This window comes from Salvelinus sp. IW2-2015, linkage group LG4q.1:29, assembly GCF_002910315.2.
Source record: "Salvelinus sp. IW2-2015 linkage group LG4q.1:29, ASM291031v2, whole genome shotgun sequence".
Lineage (NCBI taxonomy): Eukaryota > Metazoa > Chordata > Actinopteri > Salmoniformes > Salmonidae > Salvelinus > Salvelinus sp. IW2-2015.
In genome coordinates, this window is record NC_036842.1 from 4,967,369 (window position 1) to 4,992,300 (window position 24,932).

The 24,932-nt window shown below is 42.5% G+C and overlaps 2 protein-coding genes and 1 long non-coding RNA gene across 5 annotated transcripts; 2 read left to right on the plus strand and 1 right to left on the minus strand.

Annotated features, from left to right (window-relative positions):
• Positions 1-266: 266 nt before the first annotated feature.
• Positions 267-11,650, plus strand: golph3b (golgi phosphoprotein 3b). 2 transcript variants are annotated; one of them, XM_023983443.2, is made up of 6 exons: positions 267-357; positions 477-841; positions 976-1,182; positions 1,723-1,854; positions 9,201-9,315; positions 9,594-11,650. In XM_023983443.2, the coding sequence occupies exons 2-6, from the start codon at positions 554-556 to the stop codon at positions 10,016-10,018; spliced, it is 1,167 nt and encodes a 388-aa protein (XP_023839211.1). In that variant the 5' UTR covers positions 267-357; positions 477-553; the 3' UTR covers positions 10,019-11,650. The 2 variants fall into 2 exon arrangements, with proteins under 2 accessions (XP_023839211.1, XP_023839212.1); XM_023983444.2 differs by lacking the exons at positions 267-357; positions 477-841 and having other exon boundaries at positions 979-1,182.
• Positions 11,651-11,804: 154 nt separating this feature from the next.
• Positions 11,805-17,101, minus strand: LOC139025538 (uncharacterized). Of its 2 annotated transcripts, none has more exons than XR_011477133.1 (2): positions 16,799-17,101; positions 11,805-13,104 (listed from the first exon to the last, which is right to left on the minus strand). It is a non-coding gene; the product is annotated as an uncharacterized lncRNA (long non-coding RNA). The 2 variants fall into 2 exon arrangements; XR_011477130.1 differs by lacking the exon at positions 16,799-17,101 and adding an exon at positions 13,213-15,198.
• On the plus strand, positions 15,198-24,615 carry LOC111961290 (activated RNA polymerase II transcriptional coactivator p15). The gene is made up of 5 exons (XM_023983445.2): positions 15,198-16,072; positions 18,102-18,183; positions 20,430-20,558; positions 23,747-23,855; positions 24,222-24,615. Exons 2-5 carry the CDS (start codon positions 18,103-18,105, stop codon positions 24,299-24,301), a joined length of 399 nt encoding a protein of 132 aa, XP_023839213.1. The 5' UTR covers positions 15,198-16,072; position 18,102; the 3' UTR covers positions 24,302-24,615.
• The last annotated feature ends 317 nt before the right edge of the window (positions 24,616-24,932 follow it).

Here is a 24,932-nt window from a genome sequence, read left to right on the forward strand (position 1 = left end):
CAGATTTGCAGGCCACACACACACACATTGGTTGGTGTCATTGGTTGATTGAACCTGTTGTCTGATCAAAACATTTATGTTTTGTAGCAATCATTGTGACCTTTGTGTTTTGCCGATTGCGCAATCACGCCTCCTAGCAGCAAGTAGCTATAGTTGTCCTTGTTCAATAGAGCCATTGCAGGACATCTAGGTTGACACATTTAACCTGGCTTTGTAAAAACTGACGGAGGACAAAAATGTTTTGGATGTTGTTGTTTTTTTACATAGGGACATACAGCCCTATTCATTTGAGCCGGAATACACTTAAGAGGAGTTGAAACGGAAACCGTTTAAGAACCAAATGGAAGTCAAATTCAGGTAGGTCCCTCCTCACTTCGTTCCATTTGATTCCGTTTAAGAAATGTTTTGCAACAGATCCGTCTGAATGAATCTTGTTTACTGTGGAGGGATTATGACAAGTCTTCTTCTCTCATCAGACGGAGGTGCTTCTCAATTAGACTGCATGAATGGAACTATAAGAAGAAAAGGACATGAGTGAATGCATCAGTAATACATGTTTTGCCAAATGTTGAGAGGTCAGAAGGCAATTGGAGTTTGCATCACAACATTAAAAACAAGGACCTACTGCCTGTACAATCAACATAATATATTACAACCTACAATAGTCTATGGATTTAAGTATGCCCACTCAACCATGTTTATACCTTGTGTGTGTGAGAGAGAGAAAGAGAGAGGCATATCCTCATCTGACGTCATCACGTGTATCCAGTCATCACGTGTCGCCATATTGGATCAGGAAGTGGAAAGTGTTGAAGTGGAAATCTGTTGCAGGTTTGCTGTTGTAGGTATTCGAATATTCATTTGATATACACCCAATTTTACGATCAACCGGGTTTATTTATGCATCGGAAACACTAAAACCGTCAGGAGATACCAAATAATTTGTATTTACCTGTTGTTGGGACGTGCATCCAGAGTATGACTTCCCTAACACAGCGAAGTTCGGGCCTGGTGCAGAGGAGGACCGAGGCCTCTCGCAATGCAGCTGTCGACAAGGAGAGGGGGTCCGATGATGAGGACTACGAGCCACGTCAAGAGGAAGAGGATGAGAAAGGAGACTCCAAAGAAACTCGACTGACGTTGATGGAAGAAGTGTTGCTATTGGGATTGAAAGATCGAGAGGTATGGTGTTAGTTATCGTCGTTAGCATGTTGCTATAACGTTAGCTAGCTACAGTAGCTGTTTGTTTACGTTCCAACCAGCTTACGTTATGTGCTAACATAGCTAGCTAAGCTAATGCGCTTTTCCTACGTTAGCTAGCTTTACCGTCATGTCATATGCCTATTCAACATTGCAAACTAATAGTGCTTTCAATACAACTGGGAACTTGGGGGCGGGAACGAGGTAAAATCATAACGTCAGTGATCTTCAGGTCGGGAAGTCGGAGTTCTAGAAAAATGCCCGAATTTCCGAGTTGAATGACCGTCGAAAACTATTTTTTTCCATTCGAAACTCGTTTTTTTCCAGAGTTCCCAGTTGTCTTGAACTCTCCGAAGTTGGAGATTTCCGAGTTCCCAGTTGTTTTGACGCGGTATAAGGTTTTCAAACGTGTCACTTTGTGCGTGTCACTTATGTCATCAGCAGGATGTTTGCTTAATTTAACCAGGACGTGTCATCGTGTGAAGTATTCACCAAATGCTTGACTTTTTTTTTCTCCAACAGGGCTACACTTCATTCTGGAATGACTGCATTTCTTCTGGTCTCCGAGGTTGTATGCTCATCGAACTGGCTTTGAGAGGGAGACTGCAGCTAGAGGCTTGTGGCATGAGGAGGAAAAGCCTGCTGGCCAGAAAGGTGAGTGAAACACACGGATTAACTTGGTTACCACACTTGTGGCAAATATATATTTTAAATAACCCAAGATAGACCACCGCCTGTCATCTTCTTCCATGCTATTATGGTGATTCGCAAACAAGTATTAGATGTGCATGCCGGCACCTACTGGATAGGTTGAAAACGGAGAAACTTTAAAACAGAAATAATAGGTGAAAATAAAACATACTCCTAGTATTCTAAAAGGAAAAAATGTACTCCTTCAGTCAGACTCAAATGTGTACTCAGATCCCTACACATGCTCGGGAGCCTGAGAGGGGGGAACATCTTCATTCAATATTCCCTGCACCGTTTCAGTCCTGAGGTCCTGGAGATCCCAACATATTTTTGCCACCTTAACAATGATGCCTAGTTTCATATATTTTTTATATATTAGTTTGTCCAGTGCAATTGATCGATTGCGCAAAAATGCAACTATTAGTATTTCAGGATCCCTCTGATGAACACCATCTCACTACAGGCTGTGGGGCATCCACTACCATTTAATCTCCACTCGCTCCTTCAGCTATTTGTACTGCCTTCACAAAGGAGAACTGCTGGAGCAAGCCCTGATCCTAGATACTGCGACCTCCTTCACCCTAACTGGGCACTCCAGGAACTTGGGAATGTGGTTCCCACCACAATTGCAGCACCATGCTTTCTCAGAATCTTCACCAATTTACATGTATTCCTTCTGCAAACCTTTTACAATTGTAACACTGCAGTGGTTTTTGTACATACGGTCTCACCGCATATCTCACATAAGTTTTACTTGAGTCGGGATAATCACTTCTTCAAACAACAGTAAAGCCGATAGACTTTCCACCTTCTTCCGGTGTATCATTCGGGTCACGCGACATGCGTCTACCACTCCTGGCATGTTCTCCCTAAACGATGAAGCCTCTGTCCAAGGAGACACCAGAGATGACACCTTTTAATCGGTGCCCTACTCAGAAAATCATAGCTAATTTTGACACACAAAATCAACATCATACCAACATCATACCGCTCCTGGTCACTCTATACTCCACTTTTCCCAATTCGTCCTTCACCATCTTTGAGAACGCAAACGTGTCACCCCAAAAAAACATGCTGGTGAATCGCACTCCAACAAACTTCTGCTCATTTCCAACTTGGGGCCTTTTTACTCCACTCTTCACCGTCGTCCACTCTCATTCTCACCAATTTTACTCGCGCCCACAGAATCACACAATGCTTCCGCCATTGCTCCCCACCACAGCCTGTTGTTTCCAATGGGAGCATGAATCATAAAAAGCAGAACAAGCAAGGAAGTGGGCAAAGCATGATCCTATTGGCACGTTCTATCGTGTATTTGTATATTTCTGTTTGGCACCTCCTACTCTGAAGTGCGCGTGTGCAATAACTCAATTCGCCCTCGCACTCCTCCTAAACAACACCTTTTTAATTTTTTTACTTCGGCAAAGGCAATAGTTTACAAAACTTAGTCCACTCTCTTCGTAATACATTCTAGTTTTGTGAACAGAGAACTGTATTGAGATCAGACGATTCGTCGATGAGAACATTTCCAGAATGTCGTCCAAAATCCACCTCGCTCCATGGTTTCCTCTCGTCACCATATTTGGTGGTGAGCGGTAATGCCAGCCGGATGCTACACATCCAGTGAAAGATCTGTCTCATTGTTCTAACTGTGCTTGCGTCTTTTATCATTTGAGTCTTATTGGCAGACTACAACATATAAGGTGTATTGCCGCCACCTGCTGTACGGAGTAGTCATTTTTTATCCATTGCGGGGGAAAGGAGGCGGTGGGCCATTTCTTCAAACAAAACCCATCCAACTCCTTCAGTCCCAGTCCAAACCAAAACACACAATCCCTACACAGGGTCTTGTGAGGGTGGAACAGTCGTCAGCAGGATTCCTTCGAAGGCCTCGGCTCTGAAATCACAATGTCCAAAAACATTTAGCCGCACTCACAATGATGCACATTTTCTCAGATTCCTTCTCCACTTGTGCTGTACAGTTTATGACCATTGCAATAAATTATACAAGGTCCACCTTTTTAACATGTAATACACTATATATACAAAAGTATGTGGACATCCCTTCAAATGATTGGATACGGCTATTTCAGCCAAACCCTTTGCTGACAGGTGTATAAAATCGAGCACATGCTATCTCCATAGACAAATATTGGCAGTAGAATGGCCTTACTGAAGAGCTCAGTGACTTTTCAACGTGGCACCGTCATAGGATGCCACCTTTCCAACAAGTCAGTTTGTTAAATGGCTGCCCTGGTCAACTGTAAATGCTGTTATTGTGAAGTGGAAACGTCTAGGAGCAACAATGGCTCAGCCGTGAAGTGATAGGCCACACAAGCTCACAGAACGGGACCGCCGAGTGCTGATCTGCACAGCGCGTAAAAATCGTCTGTCTTCAGTTGCAACACTCATTACCAAGTTCCAAACTGCTTCTGGGTGTAACGTCAACACAATAACTGTTCATCGGGCGCTTCGAGAAATAGGTTTCCATGGCCGAGCACCTCGGTTGACCTCTAGCACGTACACACAAACCCCCAAATAAAACCAAAACAAAAAAATGCTATGTTTTCACAATTATTCCCACATTCATCCTACAGGATTTTTTTAATTACCCACCCACTTTTAACCTCAACCAATTTTCCATCTACCCACAACCCCACCAACCCATCTCTTGCCTATGGCTGGGAAAAGAGACAAAATCATAATAATAAAGTCATAAACATACATAATTATAAAAGCAACCGTAAAAATAAGGTACAAACATTGGTATTAAATAGGTTGTTGAAATAAACTTATTGGTCTACATTGATAATGGCGCTGGAAGGGGTGGCTGCCGTTTTACAGGCTCCTACCCAACTGCTATTTTTATTTCCCCCCCCCCCGCATTGTTGAACTTATTTTGTACATAAAGTTGCGGCAGGACAGAGCAGCTACGTCTGGTAAGTTGTGTGTCTATTTGTCAATAGCAGCTGATGCGTAATGTCTAATATTAAAGAAGTCTCAACGTATTGCTCGCATGAGGTAGAGTACCTCATGATAAGCTGTAGACCACACTATCTACCAAGAGTTTTCATCTATATTATTCATAGCCGTCTATTTACCACCACAAACTGATGCTGGCACTAAGACCGCACTCAACGAGCTGTATAAGGCCATAAGAAAACAAGAAAATGCTCATCCAGAAGCGGCGCTCCTAGTGGCCGCGGACTTTAGTGCATGGATACTTAAACCCGGTTTACCTAATTTGTACCAGCATGTCACGTGCAAACCGAAGGGGGGAAAAACTGTAGACCACCTTTACTCCACACACAGAGACGTGTACAAAGATCTCCCTCGCCCTCCATTTGGCAAATCTGACCATAATTTTATCCTCCTGATTCCTGCTTACAAGCAAAAACAAAAGCAGGAAGTACCAGTGACTCACTCTATATGGACGTGGATGCTACGATACAGGACTGTTTTGTTAGCACAGACTGGAATATGTTCTGGGATTCATCCAAAGGCATTGAGGGGTATACCGCCTCAGTCACTGGCTTCATCAACAAGTGCATTGACGACATCGTCCTCACAGTGACCTTACGTACATATTCCAGACTAGAAGCCATGGATTACAGGCCACATCCGCACCGAGGTAAAGGCTAGAGCTGCCGCTTTCAAGGAGCGGGACACTAATCCGGACTCTTACAAGAAATCCCGCTTTGCCCTCATGTGAACCATCGAACAGGCAAAGCGTCAATACAGGACAAAGATTGAATCCTACTGCACCGGCTCTGACGCTCGTAGGATGTGGCAGTGCTTGCAAACTATTACGGACTATAATGAGAAACCCAGCCGCGAGCTGCCCAGTGGCGCGAGCCTACCAGATGAGCTAAATGCCTTTTTTTATGCTCGCTTCAAGGCAAGCAACACTGAAGCATGCATGAGATCACCAGCTGTTCCGGATAACTGGTGTGATCACGCGCTCCGTAGCTGATGTGAGCAAGACCTTTTAAACAGGTCAACATTCACAAGGTCGTGGGGCCAGATGTATTACCAGGGCGTGTACTCCGAGCATGCACAGACCAACTGGCGTGTCTTCACTGACATTTTCAATCTGTCCCTGGCCGAGTCTGTAATACCCACGTTTCAAGCAGACCATCATGGTCCCTTCCCCAGAGAGGGTGACGGTAACCTGCCTCAATGGCCTCCGCCCCGTAGCACTCACGTCGGTAGCCATGAAGTGCTTTTGAAAGGCTGGTCATGGCTCACATTAACACCATCATCCTGGAAACCCTAGACCCACTCTAATTCGCATACTGCCCCAACAGATCCACAGATGACGCAATCTCAATCGCACTCCACACTGCCCTTTCCCACCTGGACAAAAGGAACACCTATGTGAGAATGCTGTTCATAGACTACAGCTCAGCGTTGAACACCATAGTAAGGACCCTGGGACTAAACACCTCCCTTTGCAAGTCGATGCTGGACTTCCTGACGGGCCTCCACCAGGTGGTAAGGGTAGGCAACAACACATCTTCCACGCTGATCCTCAACACCGGGGGCCCTCGGGTGCGCACTTAGTCCCCTCGTGTACTCCCTGTTCACCCACGACTGCGTGGCCAAGCACGACTCCAACACCATCATTAAGTTTGCTGATGACACAAGTGGTAGGCCTGATCACCGACAACGATGAGACAGCCCATAGGGAGGTCAGAGACCTGGCAGTGTGGTGCCAGGACAACAACTTCTCCCTCAATGTGAGCAAGACAAAGGAGATGATCGTGGACTACAGGTAAAGGCGTGCTACAGGCCCCCATTAATATCAATGGGGCTGTAGTGGAGCATGTTGAGAGTTTTAAGTTCCTTGGTGTCCACATCACCAACAAACTATCATGGTCCAAACACACCAAGACAGTCGAGAAGAGGGCATGACAACACCTTTTCCCAACCATGAGACTGAAAAGATTTGGCATGGGTCCCCAGATCCTCAAAGTTCTACAGCTGCACCATCGAGAGCATCCTGACTGGTAGCATCACCGCCTGGTATGGCAACTGCTCGGCATCCGACCGTAAGGCGCTACAGAGGGTAGTGCGTACGGCTCAGTACATCGCTGGGGCCAAGCTTCCTGTCATCCAGGACCTATATACTAGGCGGTGTCAGAGGAAGGCCCCAAAAAACACCCAAGTCATAAACTGCTCTCTCTGCTACCACACGGCAAGCGGTACCGGAGCGCCAAGTCTAGGTCCAAAAGGCTCCTTAACAGCTTCTACCCCCAATCTAGGAGACTGCTGAACAATTAGTCAAATTGCCACCCAGACTATTTACATTGACCCACCCCTTGGTTTTTACACTGCTGCTACTCGCTGTTTATTATCTATGCGTAGTCACTTTACCCCAACCTGTACAAACTACCTTGACTAACCTGCACCCCGCACATTGACTCAGTCCCGGTACCCCCTGTACATAGCCTCATTATTGTTATGTGCTTTTATTGTTACTTAAAAAAAAAAAAACTTTTAGTTGATTTAGTAAATATTTTCTTAACTCGATTTCTTGAACTGCATTGTTGGTTAAGGACTTGTAAGTAAGCTTTTCACGGTAAGGCGCTTTTCACGGTAAGGCCTACTACACCTGTTGTATTCGGCGCATGTGACAAATAAAATTTGATTTGATTTAGTCGTATTTCAATATTTTTATTTATTTATCACTATTTCCTACGTAGTTTCATCTGACATCATTGTCTTTATTCAATCGAATGCAGAGTTATTTAATAGTCTGTGACAGTGCCTCGCAGACTGGCCTCCGTGACACCCGGCCACTCCCCATACCTATCCACTCCTACACCAGCACACCAGAAAGTGCAGGTCAAGGGTTTGTTAGTTAAGCAGCTACAGTACATTCAGAAAGTATTCATACCCCTTGGCCCTTGACTTATTCCACATTTTCGTTGTGTTACAGCCTGAATTCAAAATGTATTAAATAGATTTCTTTTATCACCCGTCTACACACAATACCCTGTAATGACAACGGGAAAACATGTTTTTAGGAATGTTCTCACATGTATTGAAAATGAAATACAGAAATATTCCATTTACATAAGAATTCACACCCCCTGAGCAATGATCAACAACTTTACAGATCTTGAATAATTTTAACAATAATGGACAAAATATTGTACAATCCAGGTGTGCAAAGCTCTTAGAGACTTACCCCAAAAGACTCATCGCTGTAATCGCCACCAAGTGCTTAATTATTCAACAATTTTTTTTTATTTTTTTTTAAGTAAATCTACAAACAAAATTCCAATTGATAATGTATGGGGTATTGTGTGTACATAAGTGACACAATTTGTTAAAAATCCGTTTTAAATCCAGGCTGTAACACAACAAAATGTGGTAAAAGTAAAGGGGCGTGAATACTTTCTGAAGGCACCGTACCTTCTTGTTACCCTAACTGATGCCACATTACCCAATGCATCCATGATTTGTTGATCAGATGTCCCGGGAAACTCCATCAGTCCAAAACCCTCACTCGGACTAAAAACGCGTCAGAACTTGGTTTTACAAGATTCCACCGGAACCTTAATTCTCTTATTTCCTTTTTTCGCCACTCTTGACACACTTATCTTCTTCCAATGTGCACCACAGCTGTCAGTTTCACACAGAACACCCTCTTCCACCTCTCTCTCAAGTGTCAACAGCCTACAAACCCACTTGCTTATACACTGAGTGTACAAAACATTAAGAACACCTGCTCTTTCCAAGACTGACTAGGTGAATCCAGGTGAAAGCTATGATCCATTATTGAAATCATATGTTAAATCCACTTCAATCAGTGTAGATAAAGGGGAAGGAGATGGGTTAAAGAAGGATTTTTAAGCCTTGAGAAAATTTAGACAGATTTTGTATGTGTGCCATTCAGAGGGTGAATGGGCAAGACAAAGGATTTAAGTGCCTTTTGTACGGGGTATGGTAGAAGGTACCAGGTTTGTGTCAAGAACTGCAATGCGGCTGGGTTTTTCATGCTCAACCGTTTCCCGTGTGTATCAAGAATGGTCCACCGTCCAAAGGACATCCAGCCAACCTGACACAACTGTGGGAAGCTTTGGAGTCAACACAGGCCAGCATCCCAGTGGAACGCTTTCATCATCCATGGCGTTAACCGCTAGGCTACCTGCCGTGTGTGTGTGGCATTGCAATGTGGTAGACCAGCAGAGTCTGCCAACCCTAGCAGTTTATGCTAATGTGTGTGTATCCCAATGTTACAGTAAGGTTTTGTTGTGTGTGAAATCAACCTTTTAAAAAAAACTGGTATCTATTTTTGTCAGGTTATCTGTAAGTCAGCCGCCCCTACAGGAGACATGTTGCTGGACGAGGCTCTGAAGCATGTCAAAGAAACCCAGCCCCCAGAGACAGTCCAGAGCTGGATAGAGCTGCTGAGCGGTGAGAAGCCATATTGAATACGCCCACCCACCATTACTCCCCCTATTTTAAACAACTGTATTTGTTTGTGCTATATCTGCCTGTCTTCCGTTCTTAGTGTTTTGTTCTTTATTGTCATCATGATTATTTGATATTACCACACTGTGCCACCTCCCCTTCCCAGTTCTGTTTGAAATTAAATGTGTTTGTCTTGATGTTTTTTTTAAAACAATAGCTAGCCTATTAGGTTTCCAAGTGAAATTGTACAGGAATGACCCGTCATTTGTTCTGTTGTCCAGGTGAGACGTGGAACCCATTGAAGCTGCACTACCAGCTGAGGAATGTCCGTGAACGTCTGGCCAAGAACCTGGTCGAGAAAGGCGTTCTGACCACAGAGAAACAGAACTTCCTCCTCTTCGACATGACCACACACCCACTGACCAACGACACCATCAAACAGCGGCTGGTCAAGAAGGTCCAGGAGTCCGTCCTGGACAAGTGGGTGAACGATCCGGGGCGCTTCGACAAGCGCGTGCTGGCCCTGATCTTCCTGGCTCACTCGTCAGACGTGCTGGAGAACGCCTTCGCCCCGCTGCTGGACGAACAGTATGACCTGGCCATGAAGAGGGTACGTCTGCTGCTGGACCTGGAGCCAGAGGCGGAGAGCACCAAGGCCAACGCTAACGAGCTGCTGTGGGCCGTGGTGGCCGCCTTCACCAAATGAAGCCCTACCGGAAACCAACGTGAGACGGAACTTTAAAAAACACTACAGACCTCTGGGGCTCAGAGCTCTCAGATCTCCCATGTTTCTGATATGACGATGACGACAAGGATGATGATGATGATGGTGTTGGCAGTGGTGAAGACGGCGATGAAGATCACGAAGCACGGCTCTCCCTCTGTATTGACAGTGCTGTGACCCCTGACCTCTCGGAGTCACTGTCCTGTTATCTCCTGGCCAGTTGGTTGATATCAAGTACCCTGTGGGTTCGTCCCAAATGGCACCCTGTTCCCTAATATAGGGCACTTTTTGAGCAGGGCCCTAATGGCTCTGATCAAAAGTAGGCACTACATAGGAAATGGGGTGCCAATTGGGTTKTGGCCTTTCTGTTCACTGTGAGACCTAGTGTAACTTTAAGCACTTGCGTCAGTAGCTGGCACCCACCCAGGTCTGTGTCCTTCCTTTTAGGAGGAACTTTTAAAACCGCCAGGTTTTGCTTGACCATCATGGCCCAGACCTACCGCGATGACCTGATATGACCATACAGAACATAAGTCATTCTTTTTGTCTTTTCTTTTGCGTTTAGTCACTTTGAGGAGGTTTTTAGACATGACCTATAGATCTCACGTCTGTTTGTTGTTAATAAATGTTAACCATCTCCAAACCATTTTGCACATTCAACACGGGATATAGAAGAGTTTACTATTTGTAAAAACAAACAGAAAAAACATTGAAGTTGAATTCCGAGCACCATTTATTTTGTTCAGGGTACCAACCAGTGCATGCTTTATTCCTGTTCAATTTTACTTTATCTCCCCTCTCCATGTACTAAAGAATCGTAGCTTGTGCTGACCATCCGTTTCAAATGGGAGACTATTCTCTGCAACTCTACCATCCTATTCCAGACACTGCACGTCTCCTCTTTGCAGGCAAACTGGTTTCGGGTGTACATGTGTGCAAAGTCATGTTTTGAAGAGGCACAGTTTCCAAGAAAGAAATTCTCTCAAATTGGCCAAATATCTATGTCATTTAGTTAGTGTATTGAGAGAGAAAAAAGATATTGTGGCATATGACTAGGTAGAAGAAACATCTCCTAAAATGGGCTAATTGTATTTTATACGTGTCCCTCTCTGGCAGTATAATCTTAACGCTTTTGATTTTATGCCATAATATGTATATTTTATTTTCTACTAGGCCAATTTCTATTGCTTTAATATAATTCACATGATTACGTTCATATGTAGTTGGTCTTCATTCATGGTTTGGGCTTTTTATTTTCTCTTTTTATGCCTGCTAGTTGGTTGTACTATTCATCACTTGGAGTTGGCCCTAACTGCTGATACAGGGTCAGATACTATTTGATCTGCCTAAAGGTTAGGACAGGGGGAAGGGTTAATCTGATCCTAGATCTGTGGTTAGGGTTAACTTCTACCTTGAGCATTTGACTCATCTGGAGGGTGTACAGACAAAGTATGGTGGAGGGATTGGATGGGGATGATTATATAGTATTGATTTCCTGAGAGGAACTGATTATAATATCAAATTTGATCAATGTACAGCGTAATGAAAGGGATCTTCTGAATGCTTTTTTTTTTTACCACAATAAAGGATGGATCTTTTAAGTGCCTGAATTTAGCACTGTGTAGCGCTCCTGTCTTTATCTGCCTCCTTTGTATGATAATTCCTTGAATGAATTACCAGTACTCAAAACAAACGCCTCCAGATTGATTGCACTACAACAAAGTGTAAAAAGGACTCACAATCTGACTGAAACATACAGTATAGCCTGTTGTCTGACTTTTTTTTATTTTAACATGAGAATCAAAAACACTAACAATGGATAACTAACTTCACAAGATGCAGTTTTTGAACACAGCTTTTAGTGGTACGTGTAGTAATTAATGGAAGCAAAAATAACTCACTGGCCTCACATAACACATTAAAGCACTTTGAAGGCCACTTTGTGTCCATGATCTCTACRTAGTTGAACATGATAGGACACTTGTCCCCAACAACAGATAATCATTTGTTTCATCACACTTTGTATGATAGTTTTGTTTGGGCTCTGGACCCCCGTTTTGAGTCAGATCGTCCATATGACTGGCCACAGGTCTGCCAAATGCAGTGGTGTAAAAATACTTAAGTGTTTTTTGGGGGTATCTGTGCTTTACTAATTATATTTTTTGACAACTTTTACCTTACTACATTCCTAAAGAAAATTATGTTATTTTTACTCCATACACCCAGAAGTACATTTTGCATGCTTAGCAGGACAGGAAAATGGTTCAATTCACACACTTATCAAGAGAACATCCCTAGTGCCTCTGATCTGGCGGACTTAATAAACACAAATGCTTAGTTTGTAAATTATGTCTGAGTATTAGAGTGTGCCGCTGGCTATCTGTAAATTTTAAAAACAAAATCGGTTTGCTTAATATAATGAATTTTAAATGATTTATACTTTTACTTTTGATACTATTTTACATTTGAGCAATTCCATTTACTTTTGATACTTATAGTATATTTAAAACCAAATACTTTAAAAGTTTTACTCCAGTAGTATTTTACTGGGTGACTTTCACTTTTACTCGAGTCATTTTCTTTTAAGGTATCTTTACTTTTACTCAAGTATGAAAATTGGGTACTTTTTCCACCACTGGCCAAATGTCAAACGACACATGGTGGTCCACTGGTTTTGCCATTACAATGTCACAGGTTCACTGTTCACTCTCTCCATGACTTCGTGGGGAGCACCAGCCACCTTGGCATTGATTGTGGGCCAGGTCCAGGCAGAGTATCCTCTTGCCGCAAATGCACCCTTTGAATCACCGAGGGCGAACTGGAACCCTCCATCCCGCCCACAGCATGGTTAACAAAACCGTTGCCCTCGGGCACTGAGGTAGTATTCCGTCTTCTTGTTTCCGTGATCTTCAGTGAGTGGGTTGAAGTTCCTCACTTCACTTTGATTATATTCTTGTAATGTGTTGTCAATATTTCCAACAATTTGAATCTCCAGTCCAGGACGTCACTAGCGAGGCCGTCTCCAACTTTACGCAGCTGATGCGCACAGTCCAGAACGGCAGTTAGATCTGGAGAGAAGAGAAAGTCATAGTTTAGTCGGTCAGTTTAACATAGGATAATGTCTCATTTGTGGTAAAATCGTAAGTACAAAATGAAATGGCAGAAATATGAATTACCTTTTCCGGTCATATTGATTGGGCTTGCGTTCTGTTTCTTTGTTGACCTCTTCCAGAGTTATGTTGTGCTTGTGGTACAGAGTAGATTGAGTATCGGAATTTATGCAGCTCTGTAAGGCTTATCAGTCAGCAGTGAGGTTTCTGCTAAGGTCAGAAGTTAACTTCGTTATATAGCCTTGGTGACGTAAATTGTGGATCCCTTGTGCAAGTCTCGCCTCCTAATCAGCTGCTGTTTTACGGTTATGCTCAGTCCTCTTTGTTATTACAATGTTGTGTGCTGTGTTTCCTCAAAGATGACTTTGCAATCAAATAGGCAGCTGATTATCATTGTAGGCTAATTGTAGGCTAAAAAATCATACATTACACTATCCATAAACTAATTCTGGATATTCCTTTGGCCCTCACTGACTATGGGTGCCCAATTACCCAAGTAAAGATGATTTAAGGACTATAGATAGTTACACTATTTTATATTATTTTGTGGAACAAAAAGATACTCATAAATATCTGAAATATTGATTCATAAAATATTAGACAGTTACCAAATTAAATGGAATATTGGAAAATGTAAATTCTTTCTCTTGGTCTCCACTTGAAAGTTGATTGGCACAGTACACTTTCCACTGCAGCAAGCGACAGTCCATATAATCTGTCAAAAGTGATGCTGTGTATGTTAGGAACACCACACCTGCAATCAATAGCATGCTGGGTTAGGACACAACATGTTATTTGATTGATATCACTGGGAGAATGCTTGCACACTTACGTAAAACAGTTGACCAAATGAATTGGCTTGCTCAATGTACTCATTGATAGACGGAATAACAACACAGGACAAGAGCATCTGTCCATGTCTTATAAAACAGTTCAACTGTGATTGGAACATACCTCAATTGATAAAATGACAAACAACGATTGATAAGGCTAGATTGTGCAATATTGATTGGCAGGTTGTTTCTAATACATGCCAAGGAATGTGTGTCTTTAATGAACATTACAGAGCACATTTGACCCTAGGCTAGTTCTCCAAATATGTCATTTTTTTGGTTTATTTCAGGCCAGGGCACTCACTGCAAATGTTTATGGGTTTTCAAACAATACTACATATGTTTCAAAGGCCTGCACTGGCACCAGATTCAGAACTGATGTGGACATACTTTCCCTCCTATCATGAGTGTTCTCATATCCCTGGTCACAACAGTAATAGCAGTGACTAACATGTTATGGCTTGTCCTGTATTGTGGGCGTGCCTATCAGATGTGGGGAAGTACTGTACAGTTCTATAGTGTCTGCAATGAGTGCACCTGTTGTCAGCTGACTCCTGTGTCATATTCATTGATGCACACTGTAGCAAAACGTTTTGCAACAGAAAAGGAAAACAAGACTTTCTTATTGGACAAGTTCAGGTAGTCCCTCCCTGTTTCAGTCTGTTTTGTTTCCGTTTGGTGCCTAAAGAATATGACCCTTGGTTGAACCCAGAGGCCCAATAAACCATTGTTCCAAGGCACTTAGCAGAATCATCTTATCTTTCCTTACGGTCAACTACGTGTACTTTATGACACATCCTAAACAGTGTGTCAAGGAAGATTTTAGAGGATGTTTTCACATTAGACGTGGAGCAAACATGATTCTGTTTATGAATTAGTTTTTAAAATGCTATCATTTTTTACCTTTAGTTTTATAATGAACTGATGCAAAGGAAATTTGTTTTTAGTGAATATAAGGCTCACACACAGTATACTGTATCATATTATATACTGTACTTCACAGAACATGGCAGGCCTAGCCGTTAGAACTTTGGGTCACTAACCGAAAGGTCGCTAGTTCAAACCCCAGAGCTGATAAGGTGAAAAATCGGTTGATGTGCCCTTGCGCAAGGCACTTAACCCTAATTGCTCCAGGGTCGCCAAACAAAAAATTATACACATGTGTGAAATTTGACAAATATAAGCACCCACCAAATAATTATTTATTATGTGCTGCTACTACAACTATATTACAAGGTCATTGATAGAATAATTCAGGCCCTATTACTTTCATAGTGATTGCCAAAATTTATGCATTTAAAAAAAAAATGACCTGTTACCAAATGTATCCTTTCAGACAGTGCAGACACTTTCTGTTGACATACTTTTTATGTAACGCCATAAAGACTGTACATGTAGCATAAGGCACGCTGAGGCCAAATTTAGCTCCATACAGTCTCAAATGTTGTAACAATGCGGAGGGCTCCGAATGTATAAACACAAACTCACTTCCTTGTCAACTTCCTTTACGACAGCTCTGCGCTGATCGGCGAATCGCAAGAAGCACGAATGCCCTGATTTATGTAGAGGCTATATCACTGTAAATGCTGCACGGCCAATGCAGACACCGGGCGGCAGCTAGCCTAGTGGTTACAGCTGGGCTAGTAACCGAAAGGTTTCTAGATCGAATCCCTGAGCTGACAAGGTAAAAGTCTGCCCCTAAACAAGGCAGTTAACCCACTGTTCCTAGGCCGTCATTGTAAGTAAGAATCTGTTCTTAACTGACTTGCCTAGTTAAATAAAAACAGAATTGACCATGCAGCGCCTTTAACTGTAAGCAGGAGCACAATCAGAGAACACCATTTCCCACAAATACCGTTTACCTCCGGATGCATCGAAGCTGCAGCAAACTTGCGCCACTGATTTCTAGATCACATGAACAGGAAGAAAGCCTCGTGCTGATTTTACTTCGTCCAGTTCATTTGAAAGGAAGATTTGGTAAACCGCGCAGGTTTTGACAAGACAAGAAATTATTGATTTGCAGGCCTTTATCTCGCGCCTTCAGCAGTATCCGCGTACACGACACTCGAGCTCAATACAGTGAAATATTGCACGTAAGTACTGTATTGTTGTTACTATGTAGATTTTATACCTGGAGCAAACAAAGGTGCAAACCTAAATGCAACATTGTAGCCGTGCTGCAAGAACTTTACAAACTCGATTGATCGTGATAAATTGTTGGATTATTGGTTAATTCAGGCCTACCTATCCAGAGTATGCGCGTGCTATTTTCTACAGTAGCTCGACGAGCTGTGCAATAATTCGAGCGAATCAGTCCTAGATTGCAAATTGAAATAATAAACATAAAAATTACTAGAACGTACATATTCGGTGGTCACGTGGACTACATCTGGGTCAGCGTGAGGGAACCGTGTAGCAATTTTTTTTAGGTAGGAAAATGTCCAGTGGAAATGTTATAGATTTCTGTATATATCGACATCAGTTGTTTTACATTATCTATCTACCTGTAGTAAAGGGTTCTTTGCGGAGGGATAGGGTTCTACCAATAACCATTTTGATCAGAACCCCTTTTGGAAGACAAGGATCCTTTGTTAGGCAAAGTGTTCTATCTGAAACATTTAACATCCTAAGAACCGTTTTTGGAAGAAAGGGTTCTTGGATGTTTTTTGGAAGGCATGAAGGGTTCTACATAGAACCATCTATCATGTTTCCCAGCATGTAGGGAGATTTTTAGAATTGTTTGTTTTACTGTAAAATATGTTTTGCATGTACATTGATTGGTTAATACATTTTATGCTACACAAAGATAAATAACATACCGTTTTATGAACTAATCCAATCTGTTGCTTTTATGGCCCCCGTTACTTAGATGGTTGTTCCAGTTTAGATGACTGAGGTAGTCTCAATATTCAGTCTTCCATACCCGGGCAGTCATTCTGAATGCAGGTTGCAATTGATTAACAATTCCACTTACTGGATATGCTAACTCTGGCTGGATTCCAATAAGAATTCCACATCACTTTGCAAACCAGCATAATGTGACTTGAAGGCCTGATGTGGCCTGTAAACCAGGAGATTCCTAACACCACTGTGTTAGAGTATAACTAGGCCACAGAGAACAATGAAACAGATATTTCACTGGATGTATAAATGTGAAGCACCCGGTTGGCGTTTCCACTCGCTACCAAATATGGTAGCAAGAGGAAGGCAGGGGCCGGCAGTGATGGAACGAGATGGATTTTGGCCGACATTCTGTTAATTTACTCATCGATTAAGCATTTGATCTCAATACAGTTTTCTGTTCCCAAAACTACAATCTGTTACGAACAGAGTGGACAATGTTTTGTAGACTTTATCCTTTGCCAAAGTTGGGTTGTTTAGATGGAGTAAAAAGGCAAATTGAGTTATTACACACATGCACTTTACAGAGTAGGGGTTCCCCAACGGAAATATGCAAATGCATGCTAGAATGCGCCAATAGGATTTCGCTAGCTCGTGCTTGCCTCTGCCAACCTCCTTGCTTGTTCTGCCCACTATGGCTCATTTGTTCCCATTTGAAACGACAGGCTGTGGTTTATCTTGGTTTAGTTATACAAATCTTTGACCAGGTCCTCAAAGAAAGGCCTGATGATAATTGTAACGCTTTGTCCTAAATAATACAATTTTAAAGGCTAGTAAAGTTGGTGGAACCGTTCATAGAGGGATCTAGGAAGAACCTTTCGATGACAAAATGGTTATTGTTCTAGGTGGAACCATATACAGGGGGCTCTTTGAGGAACCGTACATAGAGGGTTCTAGATGGATAGGTTCTAGATAGGGTTCTACCCAGCACTAAAAAGGGTTCCCCTATGGGGACAAACCAAAGAACCCTGTATGGTTCTACTTAGCACCTTGTTTCTACGAGTGCATTATAGACTAGGTCACTGATTATCATTAATCTGCTAACTATTGTATAATGCATTGCACACAGTAACAAACAGACATAATAAAGCAGATTTATCAGAGGTTACACTGCAATAGAACAAAATCATGCTCTTCGGAATGTACATTTATTTTGATAACATTGTGCATTGAAGTCTTACGAAAGGATGGTATTTATTCTGTCATTGCATCTTTTTCCAGGATGCCCAAGTCAAAGGAAGTTCTGTCATCTACTTCTGGCAGTGCCAGTGCCAGTGACTCAGACAGTGAGGCTGAGACCAAGGTAAACAGACACCCCCTGCTCCTGTGTTGTATCCAAAGCCACAACGCAAAGACATTGTGTTTCCGTCAAAAGAACTGAGAAGGACACAAATATTTCAAAATGCTCAGATATACACTACCGTTCAAAAGCTCGGGGTCACTTAGAAATGTCCTTGTTTTTGAAAGAAAAGCAAAAAAATGGTCAATTAAAATGGCATGAAATTGATAAGAAATACAGTGTAGACATTGTTAATGTTGTAAATGACTATTGTAGCTGGAAACGGCTGTTTTTTAATGGAATATCTACATAGGCTTACAGAGGCCCATTATCAGCAACCATCACTCCTGTGTTCCAATGGCACATTGTGTTAGCTAATCCAAGTTTATAATTTTAAAGGGCTAATTGATCATTAGAAAACCCTTTTGCAATTATGTTAGCACAGCTGAAAACTGTTGTTCTCATTAAAGAAGCAATAAAACTGGCATTCTTTAGACTAGTTGAGTATCTGGAGCATCAGCATTTGTGGGTTTGATTACATGCTCAAATGGCCTTTCTTCTGAAACTCATCAGTCTATTCTTGTTCTGAGAAATGAAGGCTATTCCATGCGAGAAACTGAAGATCTCGTACAACGCTGTGTACTACTCCCTTCACAGAACAGCGCAATCTGGCTCTAACCAGAATAGAAAGAGTTGTGGGAGGCCCCGGGACACAACTGAGCAAGAGGACAAGTACATTAGAGTGTCTAGTTTGAGAAACAGACGCCTCACAGGTCCTCAACTGGCAGCTTCATTAAATAGTACCCACAAAACACCAGTCTCAACGTCAACAGTGAATAGGCGACTCTGGGATGCTGGCCTAGGCAGAGTTGCAAAGAAAAATCCATATCTCAGCCTGGCCAATAAAAAGAAACGATTAAGATGGGCAAAAGAACACAGACACTGGACAGAGGATCTCTGCCTAGAAGTCCAGCATCCCGGAGTTGCCTCTTTACTGTTGACGTTAAGACTGGTGTTTTGCGGGTACTATTTAATGAAGCTGTTAGTTGAGGACTGTTTCTCAAACTAGACACTCTAATGTACTTGTCCTCTTGCTCAGTTGTGCATCGTGGCCTCTTGTAGTCCTCTTTCTATTCTGGTTAAGCCAGTTTGTGCTGTTTTGTGAAGGGAGTAGTACACAGCATTATACGAGATCTTCAGTTTCGTGGCTATTGTTTCTGGCCATTTTGAGCTTGTAATCGAACCCACAAATGCTGATGCTCCAGATACTCAACTAGTCTAAAGAATGCCAGTTTTATTGCTTCTTTAATGAGAACAACAGTTTTCATCTGTGCTAACATATTTGCAAAAAGGTTTTCTAATGATCAATTAGCCTTTTAAAATGATAAACTTGGATTAGCTAACACAATGTGCCATTGGAACACAGAAGTGATGGTTGCTGATAATGGGCTTCTGTACGCCTATGTAGATATTCCATTAAAAATCAGCTGTTTCCAGCTACATAGTAATTTACAACATTAACAATGTCTACACTTTATTTCTGATCAATTTGATGTTATTTTAATAGCAAAAAAATTGCTTTTCTTTCAAGAACAAGGACATTCCTAAGTCACCCTACCGTTTGAAAGTTTGGGGTATGTAGATTCAAAGCCGTGTTTTTATATAGCTGCATATATTAGATTTTTTATTTAACTATGCAAGTCAGTTAAGAACAAATTCTTATTTACAATGCCAGCCAAACACGGACGACGCTGGGCCAATTGTGCGCCACCCTATGCGACTCCCAATCACGGCCTGTTGTGATATAGCCTAGATTCGAACTAGGGTATCTGTAATGATGCCTCTCACACTGAGATGCAGTGCCTTAGCCCGCTGCGCCACTCGGGAGCCCAAAGCAGGTTGACGTTTATTGAGATGAGTCATGTCCTTGAGGCAGTCCTGAGCGATATCCTCTAGATGGGCCATCTGCAAAGTAAAAAGAAAAGGGGGCGATATTATACAGATGAATGAAAACAAAAATGTGCCTTTTGGTCATAATTTAAGGTTATGGTTAGGGTTAGCAGTGTGGTTAGGGTTATGGTTAGGGTAAAGTTTAAACTCAGATTTTGTGACTTTGTGGCCTTGCCAGCTAGTGACCACTGCAGAGCTGCTTCCTGAACAAGATTCATGACGACAAGCGCTAACCTGCTACAGTTCGTATTACAATCAGAGGTTTCCTTTTGTACTCTGAAGAGAAAGTTAAATGTTATGGAAATGAACCCCTGTTGTAGACCAAGAAGAGAAAGCAAGCAGCGCCAGAGAAACCAGCAGCTAAGAAACCGAAAGGAGGGGAGAGTTCCAAACCTGGTGGAACCTCCAAGGGAAGCGGCAACAAGGACAAGGATGACAACAAGTTCCAGGTAAGGAGATCAGAGCTCTGTGTTGCTGCTCGACCAGACTCCAGCGCAGAAGAACACTGTGTCCGTCCATCCCCAGTACAAAAGATGCAACATTAGTAGCATGTCGATATCAGACCTTTTGCATACCATGGATGAGATTTGAGGTCAACGCATGCTGGTATGAAAAACGACCCTAAAATACGCAAAAAAAATAGGCTTCTAGTTTGCACGTTGTGGTTTTTGACTCGACTGTCTGAAGTTGGAGCTGAGACAATTGGAGGACGGACAAGGAGAGAAATCTCTAGCTCTCCGCTCCGTCCGCCCCGTAGTCGCAGTACTATTTGTTAAGTTCATGTTTTAAGTATCCCTATATTTCTGTTATTACGGGGCTATCACTCTGTCAAGAGTGCGCCTGCGCGGGAAGGCTTTCTGTTGATTGACCTAGCCTGGTGTGCGATGGCTACCTTGTAGTGTGTTCATACGGTATAGTAAACTTTGTTAAACTGGAACCTTGTCGTTGTGTCATTTCGAGTTAACACTATTTTCCTACCTCGAGCTGGATGGCAGCTCTCCACTTTGTCCGTTGATACCAGTGAGGAGAAAAGGGTAGGCAAAATGGAGAACGAACTGTTTGTCAAATACATTTTCCTACATTTTATGTGCTAGTGAAGCGCACAACCACTATTATTTAGTCTTTCGCTCCTTAGCTAAGGCGTCATTACAACAAAGGTAGTTAGCTACAGCGTTTAGTCAACTAAGCGAGAACACTTACTCCCCTGCACATGCTGTAATCTCCGCAACGGTAGTAGGCGCGAGCGCATTGACGAGCAAGGAAATGTGCTGTGTTGCAGTAGTTCAGTCCGCTATGTCTGGAAACAGACATGGCAGAGAGAGCTGTTCTGCTAATACCGTCCTTCACAGAAAGTTACAGTTGAAGTCGGAAGTTTACATACACTTAGGTTGGAGTCATTAAAGCTCGTTTTTCAACCACTCCACAAATTTCTTGTTAACAAACTATAGTTTTGGCAAGTCGGTTAGGACATCTACTTTGTGCATGACACAAGTCATTTTTCCAACAATTGTTTACAGACAGATTATTTCACTTATAATTCCCTGTATCACAATTCCAGTGAGTCAGAAGTTTACATGCACTAAGTTGACTGTGCCTTTAAACAGCTTCGAAAAATCTCGAAAATGATGTCATGGCTTTAGAAGCTTCTGATAGGCTAATTGATGTCATTTGAGTCAATTGGGGGTGTACCTGTGGATGTATTTCAAGGCCTACCTTCAAACTCAGCGCCTCTTTGCTTGACGTCATTGGAAAATCAAAAGAAATCAGCCAAGACCTCAGAAAAAAATGGTAGACCTCCACAAGTCTGGTTCATCCTTGGGAGCAATTTCCAAACGCCTGAAGGTACCACTTTCATCTGTACAAACAATAGTACGCAAGTATAAACACCATGGGACCACGCAGCCGTCATACCGCTCAGGACGGAGACCCGTTCTGTCTCCTAGCATAGCGAAATGTAGGTAACATGCAGCAACTTTTTTTTAATATGCCTAATAGGCTGCACTGTTTGTAAAGCAGATTAATGTGCTTAATTTGTAAGAATTTAGCAATAAGTAAAACAGCACGAGAAAGCTGGGATATCAATCAATCAAGTTTATTTTATATAGCCCTTCGTACATCAGCTAATATCTCGAAGTGCTGTACAGAAACCCAGCCTAAAACCCCAAACAGCAAGCAATGCAGGTGTAGAAGCACGGCGGCTAGGAAAAACTCCCTAGAAAGGCCAAAACCTAGGAAGTAACCTAGAGGAACCAGGCTATGAGGGGTGGCCAGTCCTCTTCTGGCTGTGCCGGGTGGAGATTATAACAGAACATGGCCAAGAAGATCACGTCAGTAACTCAACCCACTCAAGTGACGCACCCCTCCTAGGGATGGCATGAAATAGCACCTGTAAGCCAGTGACTCAGCCCCTGTAATAGGGTTAGAGGCAGAGAATCCCAGTGGAGAGAGGGGAACCGGCCAGGCAGAGATGGATATGCTTTTATTAAATAGTGGCCTGTCAGAACTCTGTTTTCAAACGGGATTGCGCAATGAAGGGGCCTATAAGAACACATGTTTCACTAGGCTCTGTAGGCTATGGGCTCTCCAACCATGTTCCAGGGTTCCTAGGCCTATAGGATACGTTTGGAGTTACTTCAGTTGTGATACAAAACATCTACTCCTATGGGCTAGGCTACATGATGAATGAGACTATGATTTTGTTTTTAAAGTCGGCCCAAAAATTTGCGCGCTGTGCATCAATCGCAAGTGATAATATTATCAACATTCAGACAATTCTCAATTGAATCTTGTCTTTACATATACTAAATAATATCTGTGAAGTTAGTTTTGATTTAGAATGGACCGTTGTCATGCACTTCTTGGGGCAGGGGGGGAGAAATACATGTCACCCTTATGCACTTGAATAATAAATGGAGGATGCTTTTCTCAGCCAGGTAGGCTGCTCCGGTTGTAAAGCAACGCAATTTGCTTAGTATATGGAAAGTTGAGAAGTAAATATTGTCCTAGCCTATCGAAAGCTGATGGCACCCTCTTTTTAATAGAGGCCAGCAAAACTCTTTCTCACTCAATTGCATAGCATAGCCTATAGATATGTTGCGCAACAGGAACATTTTATTCCGTGCATCAACCAGCTATGAGGAGCTGGCTCTCCCTGCGCAACAGGGGATCCTATTCCGCTCCAACTTTGAAAGCCAGGGCTCTCATGAAGAGTTTGATATGATTTTCGGTCGCATTTGCATTGATGCCAGAGTGATTAGAGGGACAATGCAGTGCTGAGTACCGGCCATTAGCAACTGGCCGTTAGCACGTTTGGTAGGCTACTAATGACCATCAGAGGCATCCGAGCTCAACGGTGTCTCAAAGGGTCACGTGGAATTTGACTGAGGTCGTGACTCCTGACTGCCGATGTGGCGGTAATACGGTCACCTTGTAGGCTACCGTTCCTGCTGAGACAGTCTTCTGCCAGTATCATTATTAGGTCAATAAAAAAAGAGTGCATTTGCTTATGATTTTAGCAGGGTGGGTGTTGCACGCATGGGGGCTGGTGGGGGCCGCTGGTGTGGTACTCATAAAAATTATTCAAAGTTGGAAGGTCTGTGATATGGTTGTGTCTTCACGTGCATCTTTTTTATTTCAGATTGGGAAGATGAGGTATGTGAGTGTTCGTGAATTCAAAGGGAAGTGTCTGATTGACATCCGTGAGTACTGGATGGACCAGGAGGGAGAGATGAAGCCGGGCAGGAAAGGTAAGATCTGTCACAGCAGGACCCTGGCCCCTGAGCCCACCGTCAAACAAACACACACATGGATTTTGAATGATGAATCGTTGGTTGAAATAATTTTATCGTCGTTTCGGCTTCAAATAATGAGTTGAAACTGTTTATGAATGATTTATCAACTCCATAAGCCCGTTACAAACATTTTAAAAGGATAACAAATGTTAAGTGTTATCACAATTTCTATGTGTATTTTTCCACCTCTGTACCGAGACACAGTGGTACCCAGATGTCATGTTTGACATCAAGCCCAGTGATGCTACTTTTTTGGATTCAGTAACTGAACCTAGATCAGTTTACTTTCCTCTGTCTAACTTTCCTCTGTTCCGTGCCCAGGTATCTCACTAAACCCAGAGCAGTGGAGCCAGCTGAAGGATCAAATCTCTGAGATCGACGACGCTGTGAAGGCGATATAAGAGGGAGGCCTCTGGATGCCTGGGATTTACCATCCACACCCATACAATCTGTTTTTGTTCTTAACTTTGCCACCATTTTTTATATTGTTATTGAAACATTTTTAAAGGAAGAGACCCACATTTTTTTAAGTGACGGACCAAGACAACATTGTGTATATTTTAAGTTTTAAGTTTCTCTTTACTTCTTCTTGTGCTGTGTTTGAAAACCCAATGTATGTTATGCTTGTTGAGTACTTCAGATGTAGCTGTATGTGTGTGTTTGTGTCTTATTGGGTTTGCTATAATAAGTAATCAATAAAAGCCATTTAAAGGGACTACATTTTTTTGAAGTGTTTGTATTATTACAGTAGTTTGTATCACTTCTGTATGTCAGCTTGTAAATGAGGATGTTTAACTTCTCCAGATATATCCCGATTTCATCATATCTATTAAAAGCATATTTACAAGAGAATGGTATAAATACACATAAAAGAGGAACCAAGAGGCAATATAATATATGAATTGGCTGACAGGTCCTTCCTGCTCATCTGCTTGTGACCACCAAGTGGCACCAAATCCAACAGAATCTATCTTGCTCGTAGGTCGGTAGGAGTTTCTCTTCGGTCGTTAGTACCCAGAGAAGGAGTTTAGT

Coding starts and splice junctions, on each gene's coding strand:
- golph3b (XM_023983443.2), top strand. CDS start 554: ATGTTTTGCCAAATGTTGAGAGGTCAGAAGGCAATTGGAGTTTGCATC. Junction 842..975: donor TCTGTTGCAGGTTTGCTGTT/GTAGGTATTCGA, acceptor ACGTGCATCCAG/AGTATGACTTCCCTAACACA. Junction 9,316..9,593: donor CTGGATAGAGCTGCTGAGCG/GTGAGAAGCCAT, acceptor TCTGTTGTCCAG/GTGAGACGTGGAACCCATTG.
- LOC111961290 (XM_023983445.2), top strand. CDS start 18,103: ATGCCCAAGTCAAAGGAAGTTCTGTCATCTACTTCTGGCAGTGCCAGT. Junction 18,184..20,429: donor ACAGTGAGGCTGAGACCAAG/GTAAACAGACAC, acceptor CCCCTGTTGTAG/ACCAAGAAGAGAAAGCAAGC. Junction 23,856..24,221: donor GATGAAGCCGGGCAGGAAAG/GTAAGATCTGTC, acceptor TTCCGTGCCCAG/GTATCTCACTAAACCCAGAG.